Below are 21,422 nucleotides of genomic sequence, written 5' to 3'. Positions count from 1 at the left end.
TAGAAAAAAACCAACAAATGTCACATAAAAGATCTTAACAGAATCCAATCCAATCAAAAAATCCTTTTATGTAACAAAAAAAATTAAATCGAAATTAAGCATAAACATTTTTTACTTCACTACATGTTAAAAACATATGCTAAGACAGTTAAAGTCTTAACTGCTGTCATTATGTCTGCAGAACACCTTTTTAAAACTATGATTACCGTTAAATGCATTTCATTTTCCTGTAGTAAACACAAATTAAAACAAGAATGTGTTTAAAATGAATGGATCCCCAACTCGTACTATCATTTTCTATGTTAACTGGACCGTGAAATGGGGTTCAACACTCTAATTTGGCATTGAAACCAGAAAGATCATATCATAGAAAACATGTGTACTATGTTTCAAGTTGATTGGACTTCAATTTCATCAAAAACCACTTTAACAAGAAGCAGGACAGACTGACAAACCAAGGAATGAAGAAAGGGATGCATAGACTGAAAAACATAATGCCCTTAAGTGAGGAATAAAAAAATCCACTTTTCGATCATTAACTATAAAATCAATACCCTTTTTTCAATTTAATTCTCTCGATTAGCTGACATTAGATATTTGGAATTTCATGACTAGGAGAATCTCAGATTAAGAAATGATTGCCTAGATGTGGATGTAATTAAACAAAATCAATTTTGTATCACCTATTAATTAAAAACATATTTAAAAATACATATAAAACAGCAATATACATAAAATATCGTTCTGAAAGTTTGTGATTATTCACGACAATACATCATGCAAATCTTTAATTTCACCAACAGTCAAGAATTTTCACAATGGATTTCATTATTTGAACAATAACATCATAATCATCACATTTAAGACAAATAAGGCAATAAGGATAAATATTTACTTACACAATCATATACCATTCATACACAAACAATATGTTGTAAATTCAGAAATAATGGCCTGCATTTATTATTGAAATTATTTAAGGAATGACTGTAATATTTTTTCTGTCTATGAAGAAAATAACATAAAAAATATTACAGTCATTTCTTATAATTTAATTCTAAATTCCATTTTAAATCGTAGAAAACCTTGAAAAAACGTTGATGACGTCACGGTCACATGACTAAATTATGTCTCTGGGCTCATAACAAAATAACGTCAGCCAATCAGAAGATGCATTACATCCAAAATTAAAATTATTGAAGAATGAACAAAAAAGTGAGATTAATTATTGCAATTCCAAGAAAATGTTCATACAGATAACATATTAGATATCTGTATGTGAGTTCTAATTATTGCAATACTCACTCATTCACATAATTCACAAAAATAAAAACTTCAATAACTTCTGAGTCTTCAGTACCAATCATACACAAACATTGTTTACTCAAACATGAATTTCATCAGATCTATAACCACAAAAATCACTTAATTGTTTTTAACAACAAAAATAAAATCAAGCATTTTGATGGGCGTATGACATTTGCGCCGATTTTGAAAATTTTCATTCTTTCATTTGCGCCGATTTCATTTTTTCATTTGCGCCGATTTTATATTTTCTTCTAATTGGATTTACAGGTAATTTACAGTTAAGTTCATACTTTTACATTGGCTGAGCACAGAGTATAAAGACAAATCAAGTGACATTACAGTTGTTAAATGGCTATCCCAATGTTTCGGGTTACCATGCATTCATTTCCCTAAATGAAATCGATTCACTGCTTCACGTTTGACATTGTCTGACGCTCCTTCTGATGACAAATGTCATACATTCTTAGACAACGTACAAGTACACATTCCATAACGGTCAACAAATTCGTGATGGTGTCCATAAAATTAACGAAGGGATGATTTCAACTTCACCATTTGGAACTCTTAGTTTAATAGCTTCCTTGTGAGAAAATGAAGAAATGCCCCCACCAGTACGTATGCCGGACAAAGAAAAGATTGCCTTCGTTATCGACAATTACGCCAAATATAGAAGAGATGAAATCATAAGAAAGGAATATATTAGATGTGTTGCCTATACATACTCGGCAAGAACAGATTTATGATTTGAATGTATTCCGTTTTTATGGATTTGAATGCTGTACATATATTTTTAGTTCGTCATTTTAGTAAAAGCAAAGTGCTTTTATCTTAGGTTTTTACTTCTTGATTTTAAGCAGGAGACAACAGTTATATTCATGTTATGATTGACAATTCATAACATATGTACAACTGGCTAACGGAAGAGGTCTTTAATGATAAATGAAAATAACATTACTGGGATGGAGAGTTGTCTCATTGGCACTCATACCACATCTTCTTATATCATTTCACCTGTAATTTACCTGTTATTTACCTGTAAAAAAATCGGCGCAAATGAAAACAAAAATCAGGGCAAATGAAAGAAAAAATTGGCGCAAATGAAATGCAGATCGGCGCAAATGCAAAACGCCGATTTTGATGTGTTCAAAACACTTTATGAATTACTATTTAATCAATATATAACTATAAACATTCATTATCAAATTTCATATAACAACCTACACAGTTCATGTGTTAACTCAGGTAAATCTTTGATATGATAGTCACCTGAATTAAGTTGTTCCACATGGACAAAATGGATTTCAATGTTTAAATAATTTAGCATATGATTTGAAGTGTACAGTTCATCTATTTGCAGTTTATACATTGGATTATAAATTATCATGAATCCAGCATTAAAATTAACTTGATAAGATTTTTTATAATTCAAAATGATTTGTGTTACATACAAAACTACAATGTTTACCAAAAAAAAAGCCCTATTTACATATTAACCAAAAGCTGAGCAAATATTTGGAATGTATAATATCATTTTATATACAAATGTACTATCCACTGTTTATGCATAGTTTTAAGTCTTATAAAGTCCTTTTTCCTTCCTTGAACCTTATAAGCTGAGTAAGGCCTTATTTTCTAATCATCAATAATAATATTGGTACCGTTCATGCTGACAAATATCAAGGAGAAATCTGCTAAAGGTTAAGTGTTAAAATTCAACCCTAAATTCAATTGCAGCATGATACAAATGAAAACAGCTCTTTCCATCATTTGGCTGTCACATGAAAAAGATGTATAACAAAAGACAACTTTTGAGTTATGTCATTCCCCATATTTTTAAAATTTCGTCAGTTTTTGACGGAAACGCAACAAACTTGAAAATGAACTATAATTAGGTTTTTTTAAACCACTTATAAATTACAAGACATGCATTTAATTCTCCTATTCACTGTTTAAATAAATAATTAGAGTATTTCCATAAAAAATCTCAATCATAAATAGTGTACAGATTTACCTGTTGCTATAAATGTGGTAAATGCCTCAAGTGGTGACTGATTTTGAAACCTTGTTACATGTGGCAAACATTTAAGCCAATCATACAACAAAGAATATAAATATAAATGGAAGATCACTGAAATGAAATATTCAGTAAAATTATTGCTTATTATGACTAATATAAAAAAGAAGATGTGGTATGATTGCCAATGAGACAACTATCCAAGAAAGACCAAAATAACACAGACATTAACAACTATAGGTCACCGTACTCCCTTCAACATGCATTCTTCGATTGTACCGCAATCAGTTGATTAAGTTAAAGTTCAAATGCAGTACAGTCTCATAATTAACTTTTACATGTTCTATTTTTATCTATAAACTGAGACCACTATTAGCTAATCATTCCAGAGTCTGATAAAAGTTCAAAAGCAGCACCAAGTCCCCAGCTTACTTCTACATGTTCTATTTTCTTTATCACCTAGAAAAAAAAAGTATTGTAAATCACAGAAATCGTCCTCTCTTACACAATAATGGACCTGAAAAAGAACATCTCTAGGTACCAAAGGCCCATGTAAATACACACAGAAAACCAAATATTTTTGGTGAGCATTTTCACTTATATGAGTATTTATCATCGTACTTATGATTGAGTGTCAAACTTAAATCTTTTTGTATGTACATATTATTTCAATAGAAATTTGTTTTTTTAAATCCTGAAAATAAATAACCACTAAGTCCTTTGGCTAGAATTTGCTTATCACGAAAAAGTCATAAGGAAAGACTGTTATGTTTTTTCTGTCTATTAAGAAATAACATAAACAAATGTGGTGCGCACTGAGTAACCCCTGTAGCGGGTTGTTTTAAATTGTGCAACACATTTTTGATGTTATTTCGAATAGACAGAAAAAATATTACAGTCATTCCTTATAATTTAATTTTAAATTCCATTTAAAGCTGGAGTAAACAAATGAAACTGCGAGCTACTGCTCACTGATGATACCCCCACCGCAAGTGGATAATATTAATAGTGTAAACAGGAAGTTGTCGAGTGATGAATCTGAAAACGCATCACACGGTATAGCTGACTTATATAAATCCTGAAACCAAATTTCAGAAATCCTTGTATTGTAGTTCCTGAGAAAAATGTGACGAAAATTTTCAACTTGGCTATCATGTGTAAAATCATACAAGTGTTTGGTAAAAGGAAGTTGTCAAGTGATCAATCTGAAAACACATCACACGGTATAGCTGACATAGATAAACCCTGAAACCAAATTTCAGAAATCCTTATATCGTAGTACCTGAGAAAAATGCGACGAAAAATATTCATGGGACGGACGGACTGACTGACGGAAGGACAGACAGAGGTAAAACAGTATACCCCCCTTTTTTAAAGCGGGGGTATAATAATGAAGAAACGTTGACGACGTAACGGTCATATGACGATATTATGTCTATAAGCTGATAAACAAAACACTGTCAGTCAATCAGAAGACGCCTTACATCCAAAATTAAATTATCAAAATATGTTTGTCTGCTTTAATGAATATCTATTAAACTTAAGGAATATCAATTTTATTTCTATCGTCAGCAAATTTTTCCTTTTTCATGTGATTAAGTGATAAACTTCTAATCACACCATAGACATGATACAGTATAACAAAATTGATAATGAAGTATAGAATTACAATCTCACAAGACACTAAGAAGGAAAAGTATGTTTCTAGCCTGTATGGAAAATTAAACCTAGTCACTTTCATAGTAGTCAAAATAACATATATTTCACTGGTTAAATCCCAGTATAACAACCCTATCCCTCTACATTCCCAAATCACCCTTTATTATTGTGTTACTTTGTACTTACAGTAACTTTTGTTTTTGACCTCAGTCTGTAGCCATCGTGAAGTAATGAATACATGTACAGTAAATCTAACGCTAGAAATGGTTTCTTTGAACTTGGATTATCGAAAGCTACAATAAAAGAATTGGTTATATTTTCATGGTGATTAACTTTTAATTTCTCTGTGTTGTGTTTTCTTGACATTTTTCAACTCTTTTTCATTTTTCTTTCTTTTCATTTTTTTCTTTTTTTTTTCTAACGGTGGTAAACTAGTACATTCTGCACTTTTTTCTCTACACTTTCAGAGAGACCTGATGAAACTAAACCCTATATTATCCAGACATCTCAATTTTAATTATCAGGACCAATACATATATCTTCTAATTATTAAAATTACTGTGGATTCATTATTATTATTTGTGAATGGGATACCAATTTTCGTGTCTTTCATGGATAAATGTGAACCACGAAGCCCCCTATATTATATAGTAATTATGTGAACAATTCTCCTTTATTAAGTTTATTACTAAATACCTTTTTTAGCTGCCCTCAAAAAATCCTGAACAACTAATTTTCCACCTAAATCTGAATCTGTAACAAAAAGAAAAACATTAAAACTGAGACTAAAAGATAAATTAATGTGATTAAGTAACTGTTGTTTGTAAATCACATTGTTTTTCTGTTTTCCGTTTTTTACATAAATCTGACAATAAGTTTTCTCATTTGAATTATTTTTACCTAGGACCTTCCTAGGCCTCTTACATCTTACTATGGAGTATAGGTTTTGCTCATTGTTAAAGGATGAAATTGACCTTCTACATTTTACATCATTTGGTCTCTAGTGCAGAGTTGTCTCATTGGCAATCATACCACATCTTCTTATTTTCATAGGGCCGGAGTGTTCAGTGGACCGTGAAATTGGGGTCAAAACTTTAATTTGGAATTAAAATTAGAAAGATCATATCATGGGGAACAAGTGTACTAAGTTTCAAGTTGATTGGACTTCAACTTCTTCAAAAACTACCTTGACCAAAAACTTTAACCTGAAGCGGACGGACGAACGGAGGCCCAGACAGACGGACGGACGAACGGAGGCACAGACCAGAAAACATAATGCCCCTCTACTATCGTAGGTGGGGCATAAAAATGGATGATTTTTTTTATATTCAAATGAGTTTTGGGAGTTTGCTTACAGTTCATCTAGACTGTGTTAAATATCTTACAATTCTTGTTCAGTTACAATATTTTTATAATAACAGGAAAATTCGATTCTGTATTTATATCACTTTGACCTAACAATTATATCCATGCATATTCATCTATAAATATCTCTCATTTAAGTAAGGATTTCTACCCTAAATTAACAACAGCTATAGGTAGAAATATAAAAACTAAATTCAACTTGCCCTTTTGCACTCTGAAATAATTGAAACAAAAAGGAGCTCAAGGGAGGGGGGATAAATAGTGCAAATAACAACTAATTATGTGTTAATTAGTATCCATAACATGCATTTCCCATTAATGATATTAATAAAACCCAAGGACATGCTTGAACTATTTCAAATAATTTATACACAAAAGCCTACTGTGGCTTCATTAATATTCGTGGGATACCAATTTTTCGTGGATTTTGTGGGTACAGGCAAACCATGAATTTAAATTTTCAAAGGGAATGCAGGCTTTGCCAAAAAAATTGTATATCCATGAAAATACAAGTTTTCTCAAACCACAAAATTGGTTCCACGAAAATAAATGAATCCATACTTTTTAATGTTCCCAAAACCTTATACATGTACAATATATGTATATATTTCAAAACTGACAATATACCTTTATGCTTTTCATCTTCAGCAGCTGTTAAAATGTAGAAACAGATTGTGTCCTTTTTTTAGAATTCTAAAAAGTTTGCGTTCTTTTCTCTTTTAGTCTAAATTTATTTTGCCAACCGGTTATCAACAGAATGACTGTGAAGAACAAAACCTACCATACAACTTAACATTTTTTATAGCACCAAAACCTTGTATATAATTAGGTGATAGATGATCATTATTAAATCATCTGCCTCTTAGTTTAGACATATTTATTTATAGTGGATTGGGAAACAAGTTTTGCAACTTATATTAATCCCTTTCCACTTTGCGGATGCGAGTGCTGCCTTGCAGCGGCATTAGCCTACTCTTTTTCGAAATCTACAAGGGTGTCTTTAACGTGCAAGAGATATGGCTCTCTCTTAACAAGGGTCAGCCATTTATCGTCCCCTTCCGACGGACTATCATCGTTTCCTCAAGACCATACTCGCAGATGGTGTCAAGGGAGAGCCGAAAATTGAGTTCCTGTGTAAACATGACAAATTTCCTAATTGGTAGAGGACTAATCTAATCATTAATGACCATCATGCACCATTGTGCAACATTATCATTAGCCAATTCTTAATTTCCTATTAAGGTGGTATCAAACACTTTGACTTAAATTAATTTGGTTCATTAAATTTTCATGAAATTTTGACAAATATTCACTTTAACCATTTGATAAAAATATCAAAACATTTCCCAGTAGATGATATAAATAGATGTGGGATTTCCCCATACATACCTATTAGTTGTGAATCTACGGCAGCATCATAGAAATAAGAGAAGACATAGATCTCATGTATCTATTTATAACATTTCCCAGTAGATGATACAAAAAGATGTGGGAATTCCCTCTACATACCTAATCTATTAGTTGTGAATCTACGGCAGCATCATAAAAATAAGAGAAAACATAGATCTCATGTATCTATTTATAACATTTCCCAGTAGATGATACAAAAAGATGTGGGAATTCCCTCTACATACCTAATCTATTAGTTGTGAATCTACGGCAGCATCATAAAAATAAGAGAAAACATAGATCTCATGTATCTATTTATAACATTTCCCAGTAGATGATACAAAAAGATGTGGGAATTCCCTCTACATACCTAATCTATTAGTTGTGAATCTACAGCAGCATCATAAAAATAAGAGAAAACATAGATCTCATGTATCTATTTATAACATTTCCCAGTAGATGATACAAAAAGATGTGGGAATTCCCTCTACATACCTAATCTATTAGTTGTGAATCTACGGCAGCATCATAAAAATAAGAGAAAACAGATCTCATGTATCTATTTATAACATTTCCCAGTAGATGATATAAATAGATATGGGATTTCCACATACATACCTATTCATTTTGCGTATTAAACTACGTACATTTGTAAACAAATGACCCCCCTTTTTTCTCGAGTATTTCATGTATTCCAAAAGCGTTGTCATGAACTTGATATCTTCACTGATTTTCTTTTTTTTTGTAAACTGTTCAGTTAGTAAGGAACATAAATCATTTTTGTCGAGCCTGCAACTTCTGTTGCAGAAAGCTCGACATAGGAATAGTGATCCAGCGGCGGCGTTGGCTCACTTCTTAAAAGCTTTATATTTTAGAAGGTGGAAGACCTGGATGCTTCATACTTTGTATACAGATGCTTCTTGTTACGAAGTTTCTGTCAGTCACATGTCCAATGTCCTTGACCTCATTTTCACGGTTCAGTGACCACTTGAAAAAAATGTTCAATTTTTTGTTATGTTGAATTCTCTCTTATTATAAGTCATAGGATAACTATATTTGTCATGTGCGTACCTTGCAAGGTCCTCATGTCCGTCAGACAGTTTTCACTTGACCTCAACCTCATTTCATGGATCAGTGAACAAGGTTAAGTTTTGGTGGTCAAGTCCATATCTCAGATTCTATAAGCAATAGGGCTAGTATATTCGGTGTATTGAAGGACTGTAAGGTTTACATGTCCAACTGGCAAGTGTCATCTGACCTTGACCTCATTTTCATGGTTCAGTGGTTATAGTTAAATTATTGTGTTTTGGTCTGTTTTTCTCATACTATATGCAATAGGTCTATTATATTTGTTGTATGGAATAATTGTAAGGTGTACATGTCTAGCGGGCAGGTGTAATGTGACCTTGACCTCATTTTCATGGTTCAGTGGTCAAAGTTAAGTTTTTAAGTTTTGGTCTTTTTATCTAATACTATATGCCATAAGTCAACTATATTTGGTGTATGGAAATATTTTATGATCTTTATGTCAGTTGCGCAGGTTTTATTTGACCGCGACTTCATTTTCACGGTTCAATGCACAGTGTTAAGTTTTTGTGTTTTGGTCTATTTTTCTTAAACTATAATTAATGGGTCAACTATATATGTTGTATAGAAGCATTGTTAGCTGTACATGTCTGTCTGGCATGGTTCATCTGACCTTGACCTCATTTTCAAGGTTCATTGGTCTTTGTTTAGTTATCTTGGTTAATGTTAAGTTTATGTGACAGTTGTAATAAAGCTTAGCTTTATACTTAGGACTATCAACATAATATCAATGATTAGTATAGAAGGCGAGACATTTCAGCATGTGCACTCTTGTTAACTATAAATGTTATTTATTGTGGTCGACAATACTCTACTTTCGTTTTTGACCTTCATTCTCTGTACACCACGTGGGCATTGAAAATGTAACTACAAAAGGTACTGTTTTCCAGATTCTTAACAGCATTATATATATCATACTTTCTTTTATTTGACTGATATTTAGACACTATACTTATATTGTTTTTATACTGAAATCGATAAAAAAAAAATTTTTTTTTATATGTATAGTAAAATAGCTGATTGCAGTATAATACTTCATGACATGCTATTGTCATCTTCCCCGACTTTCTTCGCTTTCTTGAAGCCAAAACCGTGATTGCTTCATATTGTTAATGACCATCGGAACACCTCTTTTGTTATCCTTGCAAGCATACGATACATTCCGACTTTAAATAGACGACCAATCAGTGACCTGAATTAACGTGAACTATATTTAGTCACAGGTAAACACTGATTTGACATCCTTGTTTATCACGACCGCGACTTTAATGCAATACATTTTTAAAAGATTTTTCTTTTTGAATTTAAATTTTTGTCCATGAAGTACTTGGAGTCAGGGTAAATGGCGGATTTCAGTCAGTCAAGAACTTGTTTTCAATTTGCCACCTGGGCTACCACAACTGAGTAAAAAGATCACCCAGGTCAGTTTCTGGTTGCCATTGGTGACTGGGCGACCGTTAATTTTTTCCCCTGTGAATCTATTTATAACATTTCCCAGTAGATGATATAAATAGATGTGGGATTTTCCCTCTACATACATATTAGTTGTAAATCTACGGCCGCATCATAGAAACGAGCGAAAACATAGATCTCATGTATCTATTTATAACATTTCCCAGTAGATGATATAAATAGATGTGGGATTTCCCCATAAATACCTATTAGTTGTGAATCTACAGCAGCATCATAAAAATAAGAGAAAACATAGATCTCATGTATCTATTTATAACATTTCCCAGTAGATGATATAAATAGATGTGGGATTTCCCTCTACATACCTATTAGTTGTGAATCTACGGCAGCATCATAGAAATAAGATCATGTATCTATTTATAACATTTCCCAGTAGATGATATAAATAGATGTGGGATTTCCCCATACATATCTATTAATTGTCAATCTACAGCAGCATCATAGAAATAAGAGAAAACATAGATCTCATGTTTCTTTTTATAACATTTTCCAGTAGATGATATAAATAGATGTGGGATTTATCCCATACATACCTATTAGTTGTGAATCTACGGCAGCATCATAGAAATAAGAGAAAACATAGATCTCATGTTTCTGTAATTCATGCACAGCCTGAATCTTTTGTTTTACAAAATCTTTTACTACACTGTAACAACTGTTAAATGAACTTTGAGATTCTCCACTAAAAATATAAAATAACAAAATGGTTATTAACTGTTAAAAGAATTTTGACATTTTCCACTAAACTAAAAAGGCAAAAAAAAATCACCAAATGTTAAAAGAGCAATTTAGATTCTCAACAAAAGTAAAGACAGAGTTAACTACAAAAAGAATTCTGAAATCTCCCTTTTTTAAATAGGTTTGAACTTTCAGAGAGAAAAAAAATTTCTACTTTGAATATTAAAGGGTTGATTTTATGTCCTTGTACTGGGTTGAAACTGCTGCTGGTTGACTGCAATTCCCTGTGTGGTATCATCAGCTCAGTAGTTAGTGTTTCAGTACAGATATGATATTTGAAATACTAAGGATTTTCTTATCCCAGGCATAGATTACCTTAACCGTATTTGATACAACTTTTTGGAATTTTGGTTTCTCAATACTCTTCAACTTTATACTTGTTTCGCTTTCTAACTATTTTGATCAGAGGGTCAATGATTAGTTTAATATAGGCGAAAATGGTTTCTCTTTGCTCTTCAACTTCATACTTGATTGGCATTCTGACTATTTTGATCTGAGCGCCAATGATGAGTTTTATGTAGATGAAACACATGTCTGGTGTATCGTATTATAAGCCTGGTACATTTGATAACTAATATAACTCCAGAAGGCTATACTTACCTGACAGAGAACACCACCAAAAGTTGAAATTTACATGAGGTTATAGAAAACACCCCCCAAATATGAAATTTACCTGACATTATAGGGAATACCACCAAAAGTCCAAAGAGAAACAATATTTGCTGGTAAACATACACTCTGTAATTTTTGTTGTTTTTCTGAAAGTATAAAGCAGATTCTTAATTGAATTCGTAACTCATATAAGATGGAACATAAGATGGTTTAATCTGGATTCACAATAGAAGGTAAACAGTTAAATTGTCTAATTCTAAAATATATTGGATAGGGTGAGAATTTATATAAGACAAATTTATTTTAATCATGAACCTGACGTAAAAAAAATTAGCAATTTTATTATTATCATACATTCTTATTTCTTTCTCAAAATACAAAAATCTTTGTAGAATGATGGTCGCTAAAAATAAGTTGAAAACATTCTGTACCTTTTTTATTTCCTCCTAACAGTTTAAATCTGGTTGACATCAAACCGTATCCTAGGTAACTGTAAAAAACAAACACAAAATAAAGACTACACATTAAATTTTCAGTTCTATAAATTCCATCTTCAATATTTTAATCTTTAAAAGAGTATTTCTCTGTGCTGTTTCTATGCATTTGAAATAATTTGCTGCTTTATATATATCTTATCAGCATTTTCTGTGTTTTAATGATATGAATATGTTATTTATATGCTGTGAAATGCTCTCAATAGCTTATGTTTGTATTGTTATATCTGAACTAAATCAAAATAAAACTTTAAAATTCGTATTCATATATTACAACTTTTAAAACAAAACAATAACAAGACTGACCCTTAGGAAGTTTGAGACAAGGAATATAACTGAAGAAACTAATCAAACTACTTTTAGCATGTGATAGAAAATGATTAAATAGATTGATTGCTTATTAAATGATCTCTATCTGCATAAATTCCTGGAGCAAATATTATTTATCTTTCCAGAAAATGATGTCAAACATCATTTTCTGGTGTCAGGTCTGTTATTATATGGTAAACTAATATTCGTCTGAATACAAAGAATCATGAAAGATATGTTGTAACTAGTCTTTAGTTTGTTTGAAATTATTTGTTTGTCATTTTCTAAAGAGGGACATATTCAAATAAATGTCATTAATGCTGCAGACAAGAGACATATTTGTCCTTAGAAAGATCAAGTTGTTAACTAAAACTTAGTTTGAGTTCAATATCAAATTTGAAAGCTGGCAAAGTAACAGTCCAAAGTTAGTTATTTCACCTTGCCCTGAGTATAATTTCGTCTATGAGCTAACCAGTAGTTGTGATGCAGATCAGCAGTAAATCAGAAATTATCAATTTCAATATACATGTACTGTAAATTCAGAAATATTGTGAGGTTTATATTATTGCAAAAAATGTGACAGGGTTATAATTGCAATAATTTAAACTCACATTTTGAAATTTTTTATATGAATAAAACTGTCAATATTGCAAAAATCAAAATCGCATTTTAGTCTAAAATGAAAAAATCGCAATATTAAATGCACGTAATAATTTCTGAATTTATAGTATTTGGATTAACCAACCAGGGATTTAACCAACAACCAACCAGACTCTAGGCAAGCACCTCTACCATATGAGATCACAAAAGAAGTAATTATTAATTTAATAACATTATATGAATTACCTGTGAGTGTATAAATTTAATTTCTTCTTGAACAGTTCCATAGATTTTATGAAGTCTTTTGGCACTGTGTCTAATGTTTCCTGGGGAAAAAATATAGATTGATACATCCAGTTTATAAATATTAATAATACTAGAACACACCCGTGATATCGCGGGTCCGTGACTGAATTAAAATATATAACTATGCGTAAGCCTTATTTTAGTATTAGTATTGTGATCTGATAAAGTCATGCCTAAGATACACTGCTTTCAAATCTTTCTGTTTGAACCCGTCGAACTGGAACTTATCAATTATTGGTAATATTAATTATTTGGAAAACAAAAGGTCCTGGAATGGAGTATTTTTTAATCAACAGCATTGTCCTATATTAGTTATCAATAAAGTTGAATTCTTTGATTCGCTGTTTTACGTCATGCCCGCTAACAAATTGGAAATTGTACCTATACGCCTTATTTTTAGTCCAGATTTTTAGTATTTGTATTGTTATCTTAGAAAGTCTTACTGATTAAAATACTACAATAGGTAACAATTTGACAATTTAGTAGTGTCAACCCAATGATTATGACCCGTGTATATAGCATATAAATCCTGAATACACCGTTTGGTGGTGCGCCTGTCAGAAGCGGAACGTACAGATAAGGTAATAGGTAACAAGTGAATATACTATTGGTATCGGTATCGGACTCGAACCGGAACTTCTTAATTATTGGCAATATTAATTACGAGGAAAACAAAAGGGCCTGGAGTGGTGTAATTTTTAATCTACACCTTTGTACTATATTAGTTATATATAAAGTTGAATTCTTTGATTTGTTGTTTTTACGTGATGACGGCTGACAAATTGGACCTCGTCATTTTAGTATTATAGATAGGGTTATTTATTTATTCATAGTAATTAGTCATTTCAGCAAAATAATTCAAAATGATTGCCTTTAACATCCAAAATTGTCAGGGAAATAATCTTTCAGACTTGATAAAATTAAATATTGACTGCTTCTAAGGGCCAAAAAAAAATATTTTCAAATTATTTTCAAATGTAAAAATATTAATATACAAAATTTAGGCCTTTTTCCTAAGAAGTATTTTGCTTCTGTTGACTAGTTGCTGTCTCATTTATGTTTAACTCATCTGTCTAAAGTTTTTTTGAACTTTTGATTTCATCTTCCAAAAATTGTAACAAGAATATCTTAAAACGACAGTAAAATAAATATATGTAACTCCTAAAGTACTACCTGCTTATTAGGTATAAAAGTTATCTGTGAAGATCCGCCTCCCAAGTCTAAAGCTGCAACATTATTCCTCCCAGATATAAAATCTCCTAAAAAGAAAATAAAGAAGGCATGTAATAAAAGTACAAACAGGAAAATCCTGAAAAGGAATGAAAAAAATGTATTTAGGGTTATATCGACTGCTATGTAGTATGACCAAACTTTACCCTTATACCATTTATGAACACTTCAAAAACATACTATTTTATGAGTATTTTTATAATTCATAGTGTTAAATTATGCCAATAATAAATATTCAGGAAAAAAACATGTTTGGATGCTGACATTTGTGGTTTCCAGAGGTATACAGTATATATAAATGTCAATCTTAAAGATGTTCTGTAGTTGTTGCTTGTAGTTGTTTAATGTAATCTTTAAGGTTTTTTTTGTTAAAACATTGACCTTATGTCACCTATTTAAATAAAGAACAGCAATTAAAGCACTGTTCTTTTTCGTATCTTGTATTTTGCCTTGTTTTTGATGAGATTTATTTCCCATGTTTATCTTACCTTTCATAAAACTAATTGTCAACCAGCTGAATATTCCTGCAATAAAACAAAACAATCTCATTACTTTCTTTACAAGGCAAATTAAATGCATATTCAGGGTGAAAATTTGTTACAGTAATATGAAAATTAACAATTTCAAAGTTTTTGGTATGAACCCAGAACCTTCTGCACTCAAGAACCCAGAACCTTCTGCACTCAAGAACCCACAATCTTCTGCACTCAAGAACCCACAACCTTCTGCACTCAAGACGAACTGCTACCACAAGACAAATAAGGCTGTAAATAATTTGCTGTGTAAAATTATATACTGTTATATTGAATTTCTTGATACTTAATTTGTTGTGCTGTAACAACAGATTATTTATAAATGTATAATTACCTTCATCTGCTCCTTCCATTATATCAACATCTTCCTCTTCGTCCAATAAGAAAGGGTAGTCTCTTATTAAATTTCGTACCTACAAAGAAGATGTGGTGTTATCCATTATTCAAAAAACAGACATGCCATGAAAGCTGTTTTTGAATATTAGTCAAGGTAAATTTTTGATAGGGCCTGGGCAAAATACATGTAATATATTTGTAGATAAATACTTTCAAAGTTTACCTTCTTTATTCCTTCAAGAAAATACGAAAAACAGGTGCAGGTGATGGTATATAAATGATCAAGCTTCTCAATGAAGGATAAAAATAAAAAATATTCCTCACAGCAACTTCATTCTGTCTAAGGTATGAGTCAAAATTTTCACTTTTAAAAGATGTTAAAACTTTTTCTTATTTCAAATTAATTCTTTTAAAAATATTGAAGACACTTGGCAAAAATTTACAAGAGTTAGTTTTGGCAAATTCTGACAATAAGAGGTAATTTTGATCATCCGAAAACCATGTTTGTATAATCCGATCACTTTTCAAATGTACGGCATTCAGTAAGAATCTACTATGCCTTTTTAAATTAACCTAAAAGTTTGTTAGCTTACCTCTTTTAGTAAAATATCTGCTACACCCTCTCCTAATAACCTTAGACCTGCTGTGGCTAACAATGATACTGGTGTTCTTTTCTGTAATTCACTAGGTACTTCAGCTAAAGCTATATTCAGTAATTGTCGTATACTTTCAGCACCCTACAATATATAAATTAAAATGATTTGGCATAAATCTTTAAAGGTTTGCATTATAATGGACATGTGTAATAACTTCCAAGTTGATACCGTCATACCTGCATTGTAAACTATCTTAACCAAACTCTTTTCTCAAATCCAAAGTATCCGTTTTGGAACCAGTACACCTCAAAAGAAGTCTTTCTAATGTACATATCATGACAACCTCTACTAAACCTACCTTTTTAGGATCATCAGCAAAGCTAGAGAGACCAGGTTTAACCTGCTCAAATACTTCTCTCACTAGTTTTAAAGGACCTGTAAAATAGAGAAACAATTTGAAATACATCTCAAATTATAGATTCTGATCTTAATTAATCATCTTAAAAACCTCTAACATGTCACACACACTGCATCAATTACAAGACTTTGCACTCTGCATTGATATCAAGGATTTCAGGGACTCAATATGTTTCCCTATGGCAGGTCAAAATTAAAGACCTGAAGAAAAAAATTTCAGTGCCTAAATTCATTATCATTTTTTCATTTACCAGAGACATGACAGAGAGACTTAACTTTAAAGTTAAAAGCTTGTACAAAAAAAAAAAATTGTGGTGCCTATTACAAATATTTGACATACATTGACATATAATACATGTAATTAGCAACAATAAACCTTTCATTTTTGCTTATGTGCTTTGTATAAATGCCATTTTGTTTTTCTTTGTTTACATATTAGTTTGTTTTTGTAGTGATTAAGATTATAGCCGTGTTGTCTGCTGTACCATTATCTTGGACCTTTTTACGTCTTATATCTGTTTGTTCAGTTGACACATTGTTGTCAATATAATTGAACTTGATGTGGCTGTCATACAAGTGAGAGGTTAAATCCACCATTTTCTTATTATATAAGAAAATGTCTGTACCAGGTCAGGAATATAGCAGTTGATTTCCATTTTTCTATTTGTTTGAGCTTTTGATTTTGCAATTTGATAAGTGACTTTCTGTTTTGAATTTTCCTTGGATTTCAGTTATTTTACTTTTTTCATACAATGTAGATACCTGACCACACTCTTTACTTACCAGAGGTTCGCTTAAACTGGAACACATGAACTCTTGAACCTGTGCTACCAGCATCTAACACTACAGCATAAATGTCTGAGTTCTTTCCCATCACACGCTTGTTATCAATATTTGTTGAATGTAGTTTCGGCATCCTGACAGGTCGCTTAGCTACAAATTCTACAGTTTCTACGTCTGAAAGGCCATTAGCTGATGGAACGATGTACACAACTAATAGAATCAAACAAACTAAGGCTATAACTGCGATCATTCTCCCTCGTACCTCGTACATGCTCCATGACTTTGTCCGTGTTAAAAATGATGATGTAGATGGCGATAGGCTAAGTAGTGTCATTGATGCTGATTTTTTCATGTTGTCTTCGTTTTCTTTGTCCATTAATATCTTTATAAATATTTTAACTGCCAAAAATGTTTACTACCAACTGTTCAATGATTTGATCTCTGTAATAAATTAAAAAAATACTGTGTAAGAGTTATCATCATGATCATCATGATCATAAATTTGTGTGATGAATATTCACTTCCATCTTTTTAATATTCATCCAAGTTCAAAGTTCATGTTTTTCTGTTATTTGTTTTTTTCTGGGCTTGGGTGGCCATGTGGTCTAAATAGTTACTAATGTAATTAATCACTAGCCAGTCAACACTGAGGTTGGGAGTTCGAATCATGCTCGTGCAGGTGCACTTGACTCCAATCTAAATTGACTAGAATTGTCAGTTTTCCTATCATAGGTTATGGTAATAGATTTCATTTAAAAGTGCCCAGAGATCAAAGAATTTGTGAAATGTGTAAAAGTGGCGCAAAATTGAAAATAAACAGCACATGCTACTAAAACCGCAGTGGTTACTACAGTATCAGAGAGACTTTTGTATTCAAAATGTCCAAAATTACAGAAAAAAAGTATAACCACATTGTGCAATAAAAAATAAAATAAAGCTTATACATGCATTTAATTTAATAAAATGGGAACTAAGTCACCAATATTACAGTAAAAAAATCAATAACATTTCAGCCAAAGGGTCAACATGAACCTTAAGGATGTTCGCTGGTCATGTTTTTGGCAAAGTTGGCACACCGTATATGGGGTGAAGTCGTTATATAAAAGCAAATAAATATTTTCCATGATTTGTTTCAAATATGTATCTGGCCTTTGTTAGTCTTGTATTATTTTAATTTTAGTTTCTTGTGTACAATTTGGAAATTAGTATGGCGTTCATTATCACTGAACTAGTATATATTTGTTTAGGGGCCAGTTGAAGGACGCCTCCGGGTGCGGGAATTTCTCGCTACATTGAAGACCTGTTGGTGACCTTCTGCTGTTGTTTTTTTCTATGGTCGGGTTGTTGTCTCTTTGGCACATTCCCCATTTCCATTCTCAATTTTAATTTTATTCATCAATAAAAAAAAATTTAAAGCAAAAGAATTTCCGCAATAAGAAATTGTTTTAACTAAAAATACACGATATCCGTTTCCGGTTTATTGTAAACAAAGGTGTCGGCTGCAGATGTTCACATTGAAAAATCTGATTATACACATTTTTAACCTTTTAGATCGCTTTTATACATCTTTATACGTTTTACTTTTTATATACATTTATAATCAGTAATGGCTTAGTGTACGCAGGATTTTAAATCTGTTAAAACAGCAGCGTAAATCGGAGGCAGTATCTGAAGCTCAATGAAGACGATGGGACAGGGAGACTTCAAAATTATTTGACACAATATTTGTTCAGGACCATCCATACGCTGCTGTTTCTAAACGGTCATCTCCAGATATATCTAACTGTGTTAATGAGAACATAATTGAAATTGACGGCAGTAACATAACAGCAGATTTTTCAGAATGCAGAGTAGGTCGTAGGGTTGTAGAATTGGGAGTTTTGGCAGATGGTCTAGCAGCTTGCAAGAAATGTGGTCTTCCCCTTTCTTTGCAAAACTGCAGTACCATAAACTCTCACGGTCTAGCTGCCATTTTGAAGATAGTGTGTGCCAACACAGCATTTCTCTTCACCAACCTAATCCCCACAGGAAAAAGCCATGGAAAAGTATGGGATGTCAATTCAAATTAGCAGCAGGTAAACATTTTAGTAAGTAAGTAATGACTTTATTTAACGAGGGTGACTCAATTAGCTTTCGCTAATCTACTTTGAGGGCCTACCTTGAGGCCTTCAAGTTAGATTAGCGATTTGTTGTAGTTAACATGAACAAAAAAAAAGGGTATACTTAATAAGACGATGGTAAACATGGTAAAGGGTTATTTTCGTGCAACGTGATCACTGTTTTTTATTTCACATTCAGTCCTGCAAGACAAGTGCCTAATTCAACGTGTTCTACTAATTAAATTTGATGTACATCATGATTTTCAAATGCTTAATTTGCGTGCGTTGTATATATTTCTTTAATAAATTTCTAACACTAGCTAGGGATCATCATTGTTTTTTGATAAAGAGTAAAGGTCTATAAACATGTATAAAGGTCAAAGTCTTTATTTTTCAAGCAACATTCATAACAGAAATTATTTTATATATTATTTCCATGCAAGCACCCCTTAGGCTTTACCATGTTTACCATCCTCATATATAACACCTTTTCAGTGAGGCAGTTTTATTTAAAAGTGGGGCGAGTTGGTAAAACAATTTGTGGCACAAATAGATGTGGGCCGATTTGTCAGTGGGGCAATTTGTCCTACTTCCAACATTTGTCCAAGGTAAGTAAGTAAGTAAAACTTTATATGGATTAGGCATATTGACAAACAGTACAAACATAAGCTCTAATGAGCAGTCAGAGATATAACTCTATAGGGTTATTACAGAAAATAACTTGTGTGTGTTATTACAGATACTTTTCCTTAAATTTTCTAAATCTGTTATAACATATGTTTGTTATTTGTAAAATTAGTTAATCTATAGTGGACTCTAGGGAACAATTGAGACTTTGCGCAGAAACTAAATGCATAGCCTTGATAATTTATTTTTAAATTGAATTAATACATTTTTGATTATCCATGGTTAATCAATGAGACAAGGCTATTAAGGAATTAACTTAGCTGTGATAACAAGGCTTAGTTATTAAAGGAATGTAACTTATTATATAAGACACTTGGGAATTACTGCGAAACTTGTGCAGAACCTCATTACATGCTCTGGTCTTTATTTCTTACAATAAATCTAAATACATTGTAATTAAGCATGATTTATGTCTGAGCAAATGTTTTGAAGTGATATATAGAGAAGCTGTGATAACACCCTTTAGTTATTACAGGCATATTTTTTCTGTAATAACATATAGGTGTACTATTGAAAATTGGAATACTATGAACTGCTACATCTTTCAATAGTTAAGTATACATAAAGACAATAGTAATATTAATAGAACTTGTATACATTTTAACTAAACTTATGATGTATATTGTCCCTTTCAAACATGTAACATACATATGTTATCACAGTTCTTTGAGTTTTTAGTCCACAATAACAAATGTATGTTATTTTCCTGTAATAACCCTATAGAGTTATATCCCTGACTGATGAGCTTTTGACCGATAGTGGTAGACGTGTTATGCACCATTGGCATTTTTTTTATACATGTAAATAAATCATTTTAAATTAAAACCAAGTTACGGCATAAAAGTTTTAGTGCAATAGTTGGGTCGAAAACCTAGAAATCAAAGTATAATGGAATTTCGAGACTGGGTGACATTTTTTTAAAATGGGAGTTATATAGATACCTTGTGATATATATATATATATAAAGGATTTTTTTTTTCAGAGACAAGTGCCTGTGCCTGACCTGAAGGCTTAATTTGAACAGTTGAACACGGTTACACCGGCACCTTATTCAATGAGATCGGAAATTCGAATTTGATTTAAGGATTTTATCTTACCATATACTAGTCCAAATAATTATGACGTCTTGAAAGGCTATTATAATTTTTTTCTTTGACGCGTCAAAGAAAAAAATTATAATAGCCTTTCAAGACGTCATAATTATTTGGACTAACCATAAACATACATCCCATTACCCAAATGTTTCTTATCTCGAGCATGTGTTAAAAAAACTGTTAAGATCCGTGTTGTTGACAAACACGTCGTCTACTTGTCTGGTACCTTGCTTAACTGTTTTTACGCTAGTACCAGTAATCCGTGTTTTTTTTTAAATGATAAGAATGTTTTTT

General features: G+C 31.7%; 1 protein-coding gene across 2 annotated transcripts; it reads right to left on the bottom strand.

The window, feature by feature from the left end:
- Positions 1–2,440: 2,440 nt before the first annotated feature.
- LOC139515688 (ectonucleoside triphosphate diphosphohydrolase 5-like) lies at positions 2,441–21,365 on the bottom strand. 2 transcript variants are annotated; one of them, XM_071305343.1, is made up of 15 exons: positions 21,249–21,365; positions 17,249–17,689; positions 16,407–16,483; positions 16,046–16,189; positions 15,451–15,529; positions 15,072–15,107; positions 14,527–14,612; positions 13,294–13,373; positions 12,076–12,134; positions 11,706–11,790; positions 10,828–10,976; positions 6,974–6,997; positions 5,678–5,734; positions 5,168–5,274; positions 3,681–3,781 (listed from the first exon to the last, which is right to left on the bottom strand). In XM_071305343.1, the coding sequence occupies exons 2-15, from the start codon at positions 17,622–17,624 to the stop codon at positions 3,695–3,697; spliced, it is 1,446 nt and encodes a 481-aa protein (XP_071161444.1). In that variant the 5' UTR covers positions 17,625–17,689; positions 21,249–21,365; the 3' UTR covers positions 3,681–3,694. The 2 variants fall into 2 exon arrangements, with proteins under 2 accessions (XP_071161445.1, XP_071161444.1); XM_071305344.1 differs by lacking the exon at positions 6,974–6,997 and having other exon boundaries at positions 2,441–3,781.
- Between the last annotated feature and the right edge of the window lie 57 nt (positions 21,366–21,422).

This window comes from Mytilus edulis, chromosome 3 (genome assembly GCF_963676685.1).
Source record: "Mytilus edulis chromosome 3, xbMytEdul2.2, whole genome shotgun sequence".
NCBI lineage: Eukaryota > Metazoa > Mollusca > Bivalvia > Mytilida > Mytilidae > Mytilus > Mytilus edulis.
Note: the sequence above shows the minus strand (reverse complement) of the source record. Positions and strands in the feature narration are given on the sequence as shown.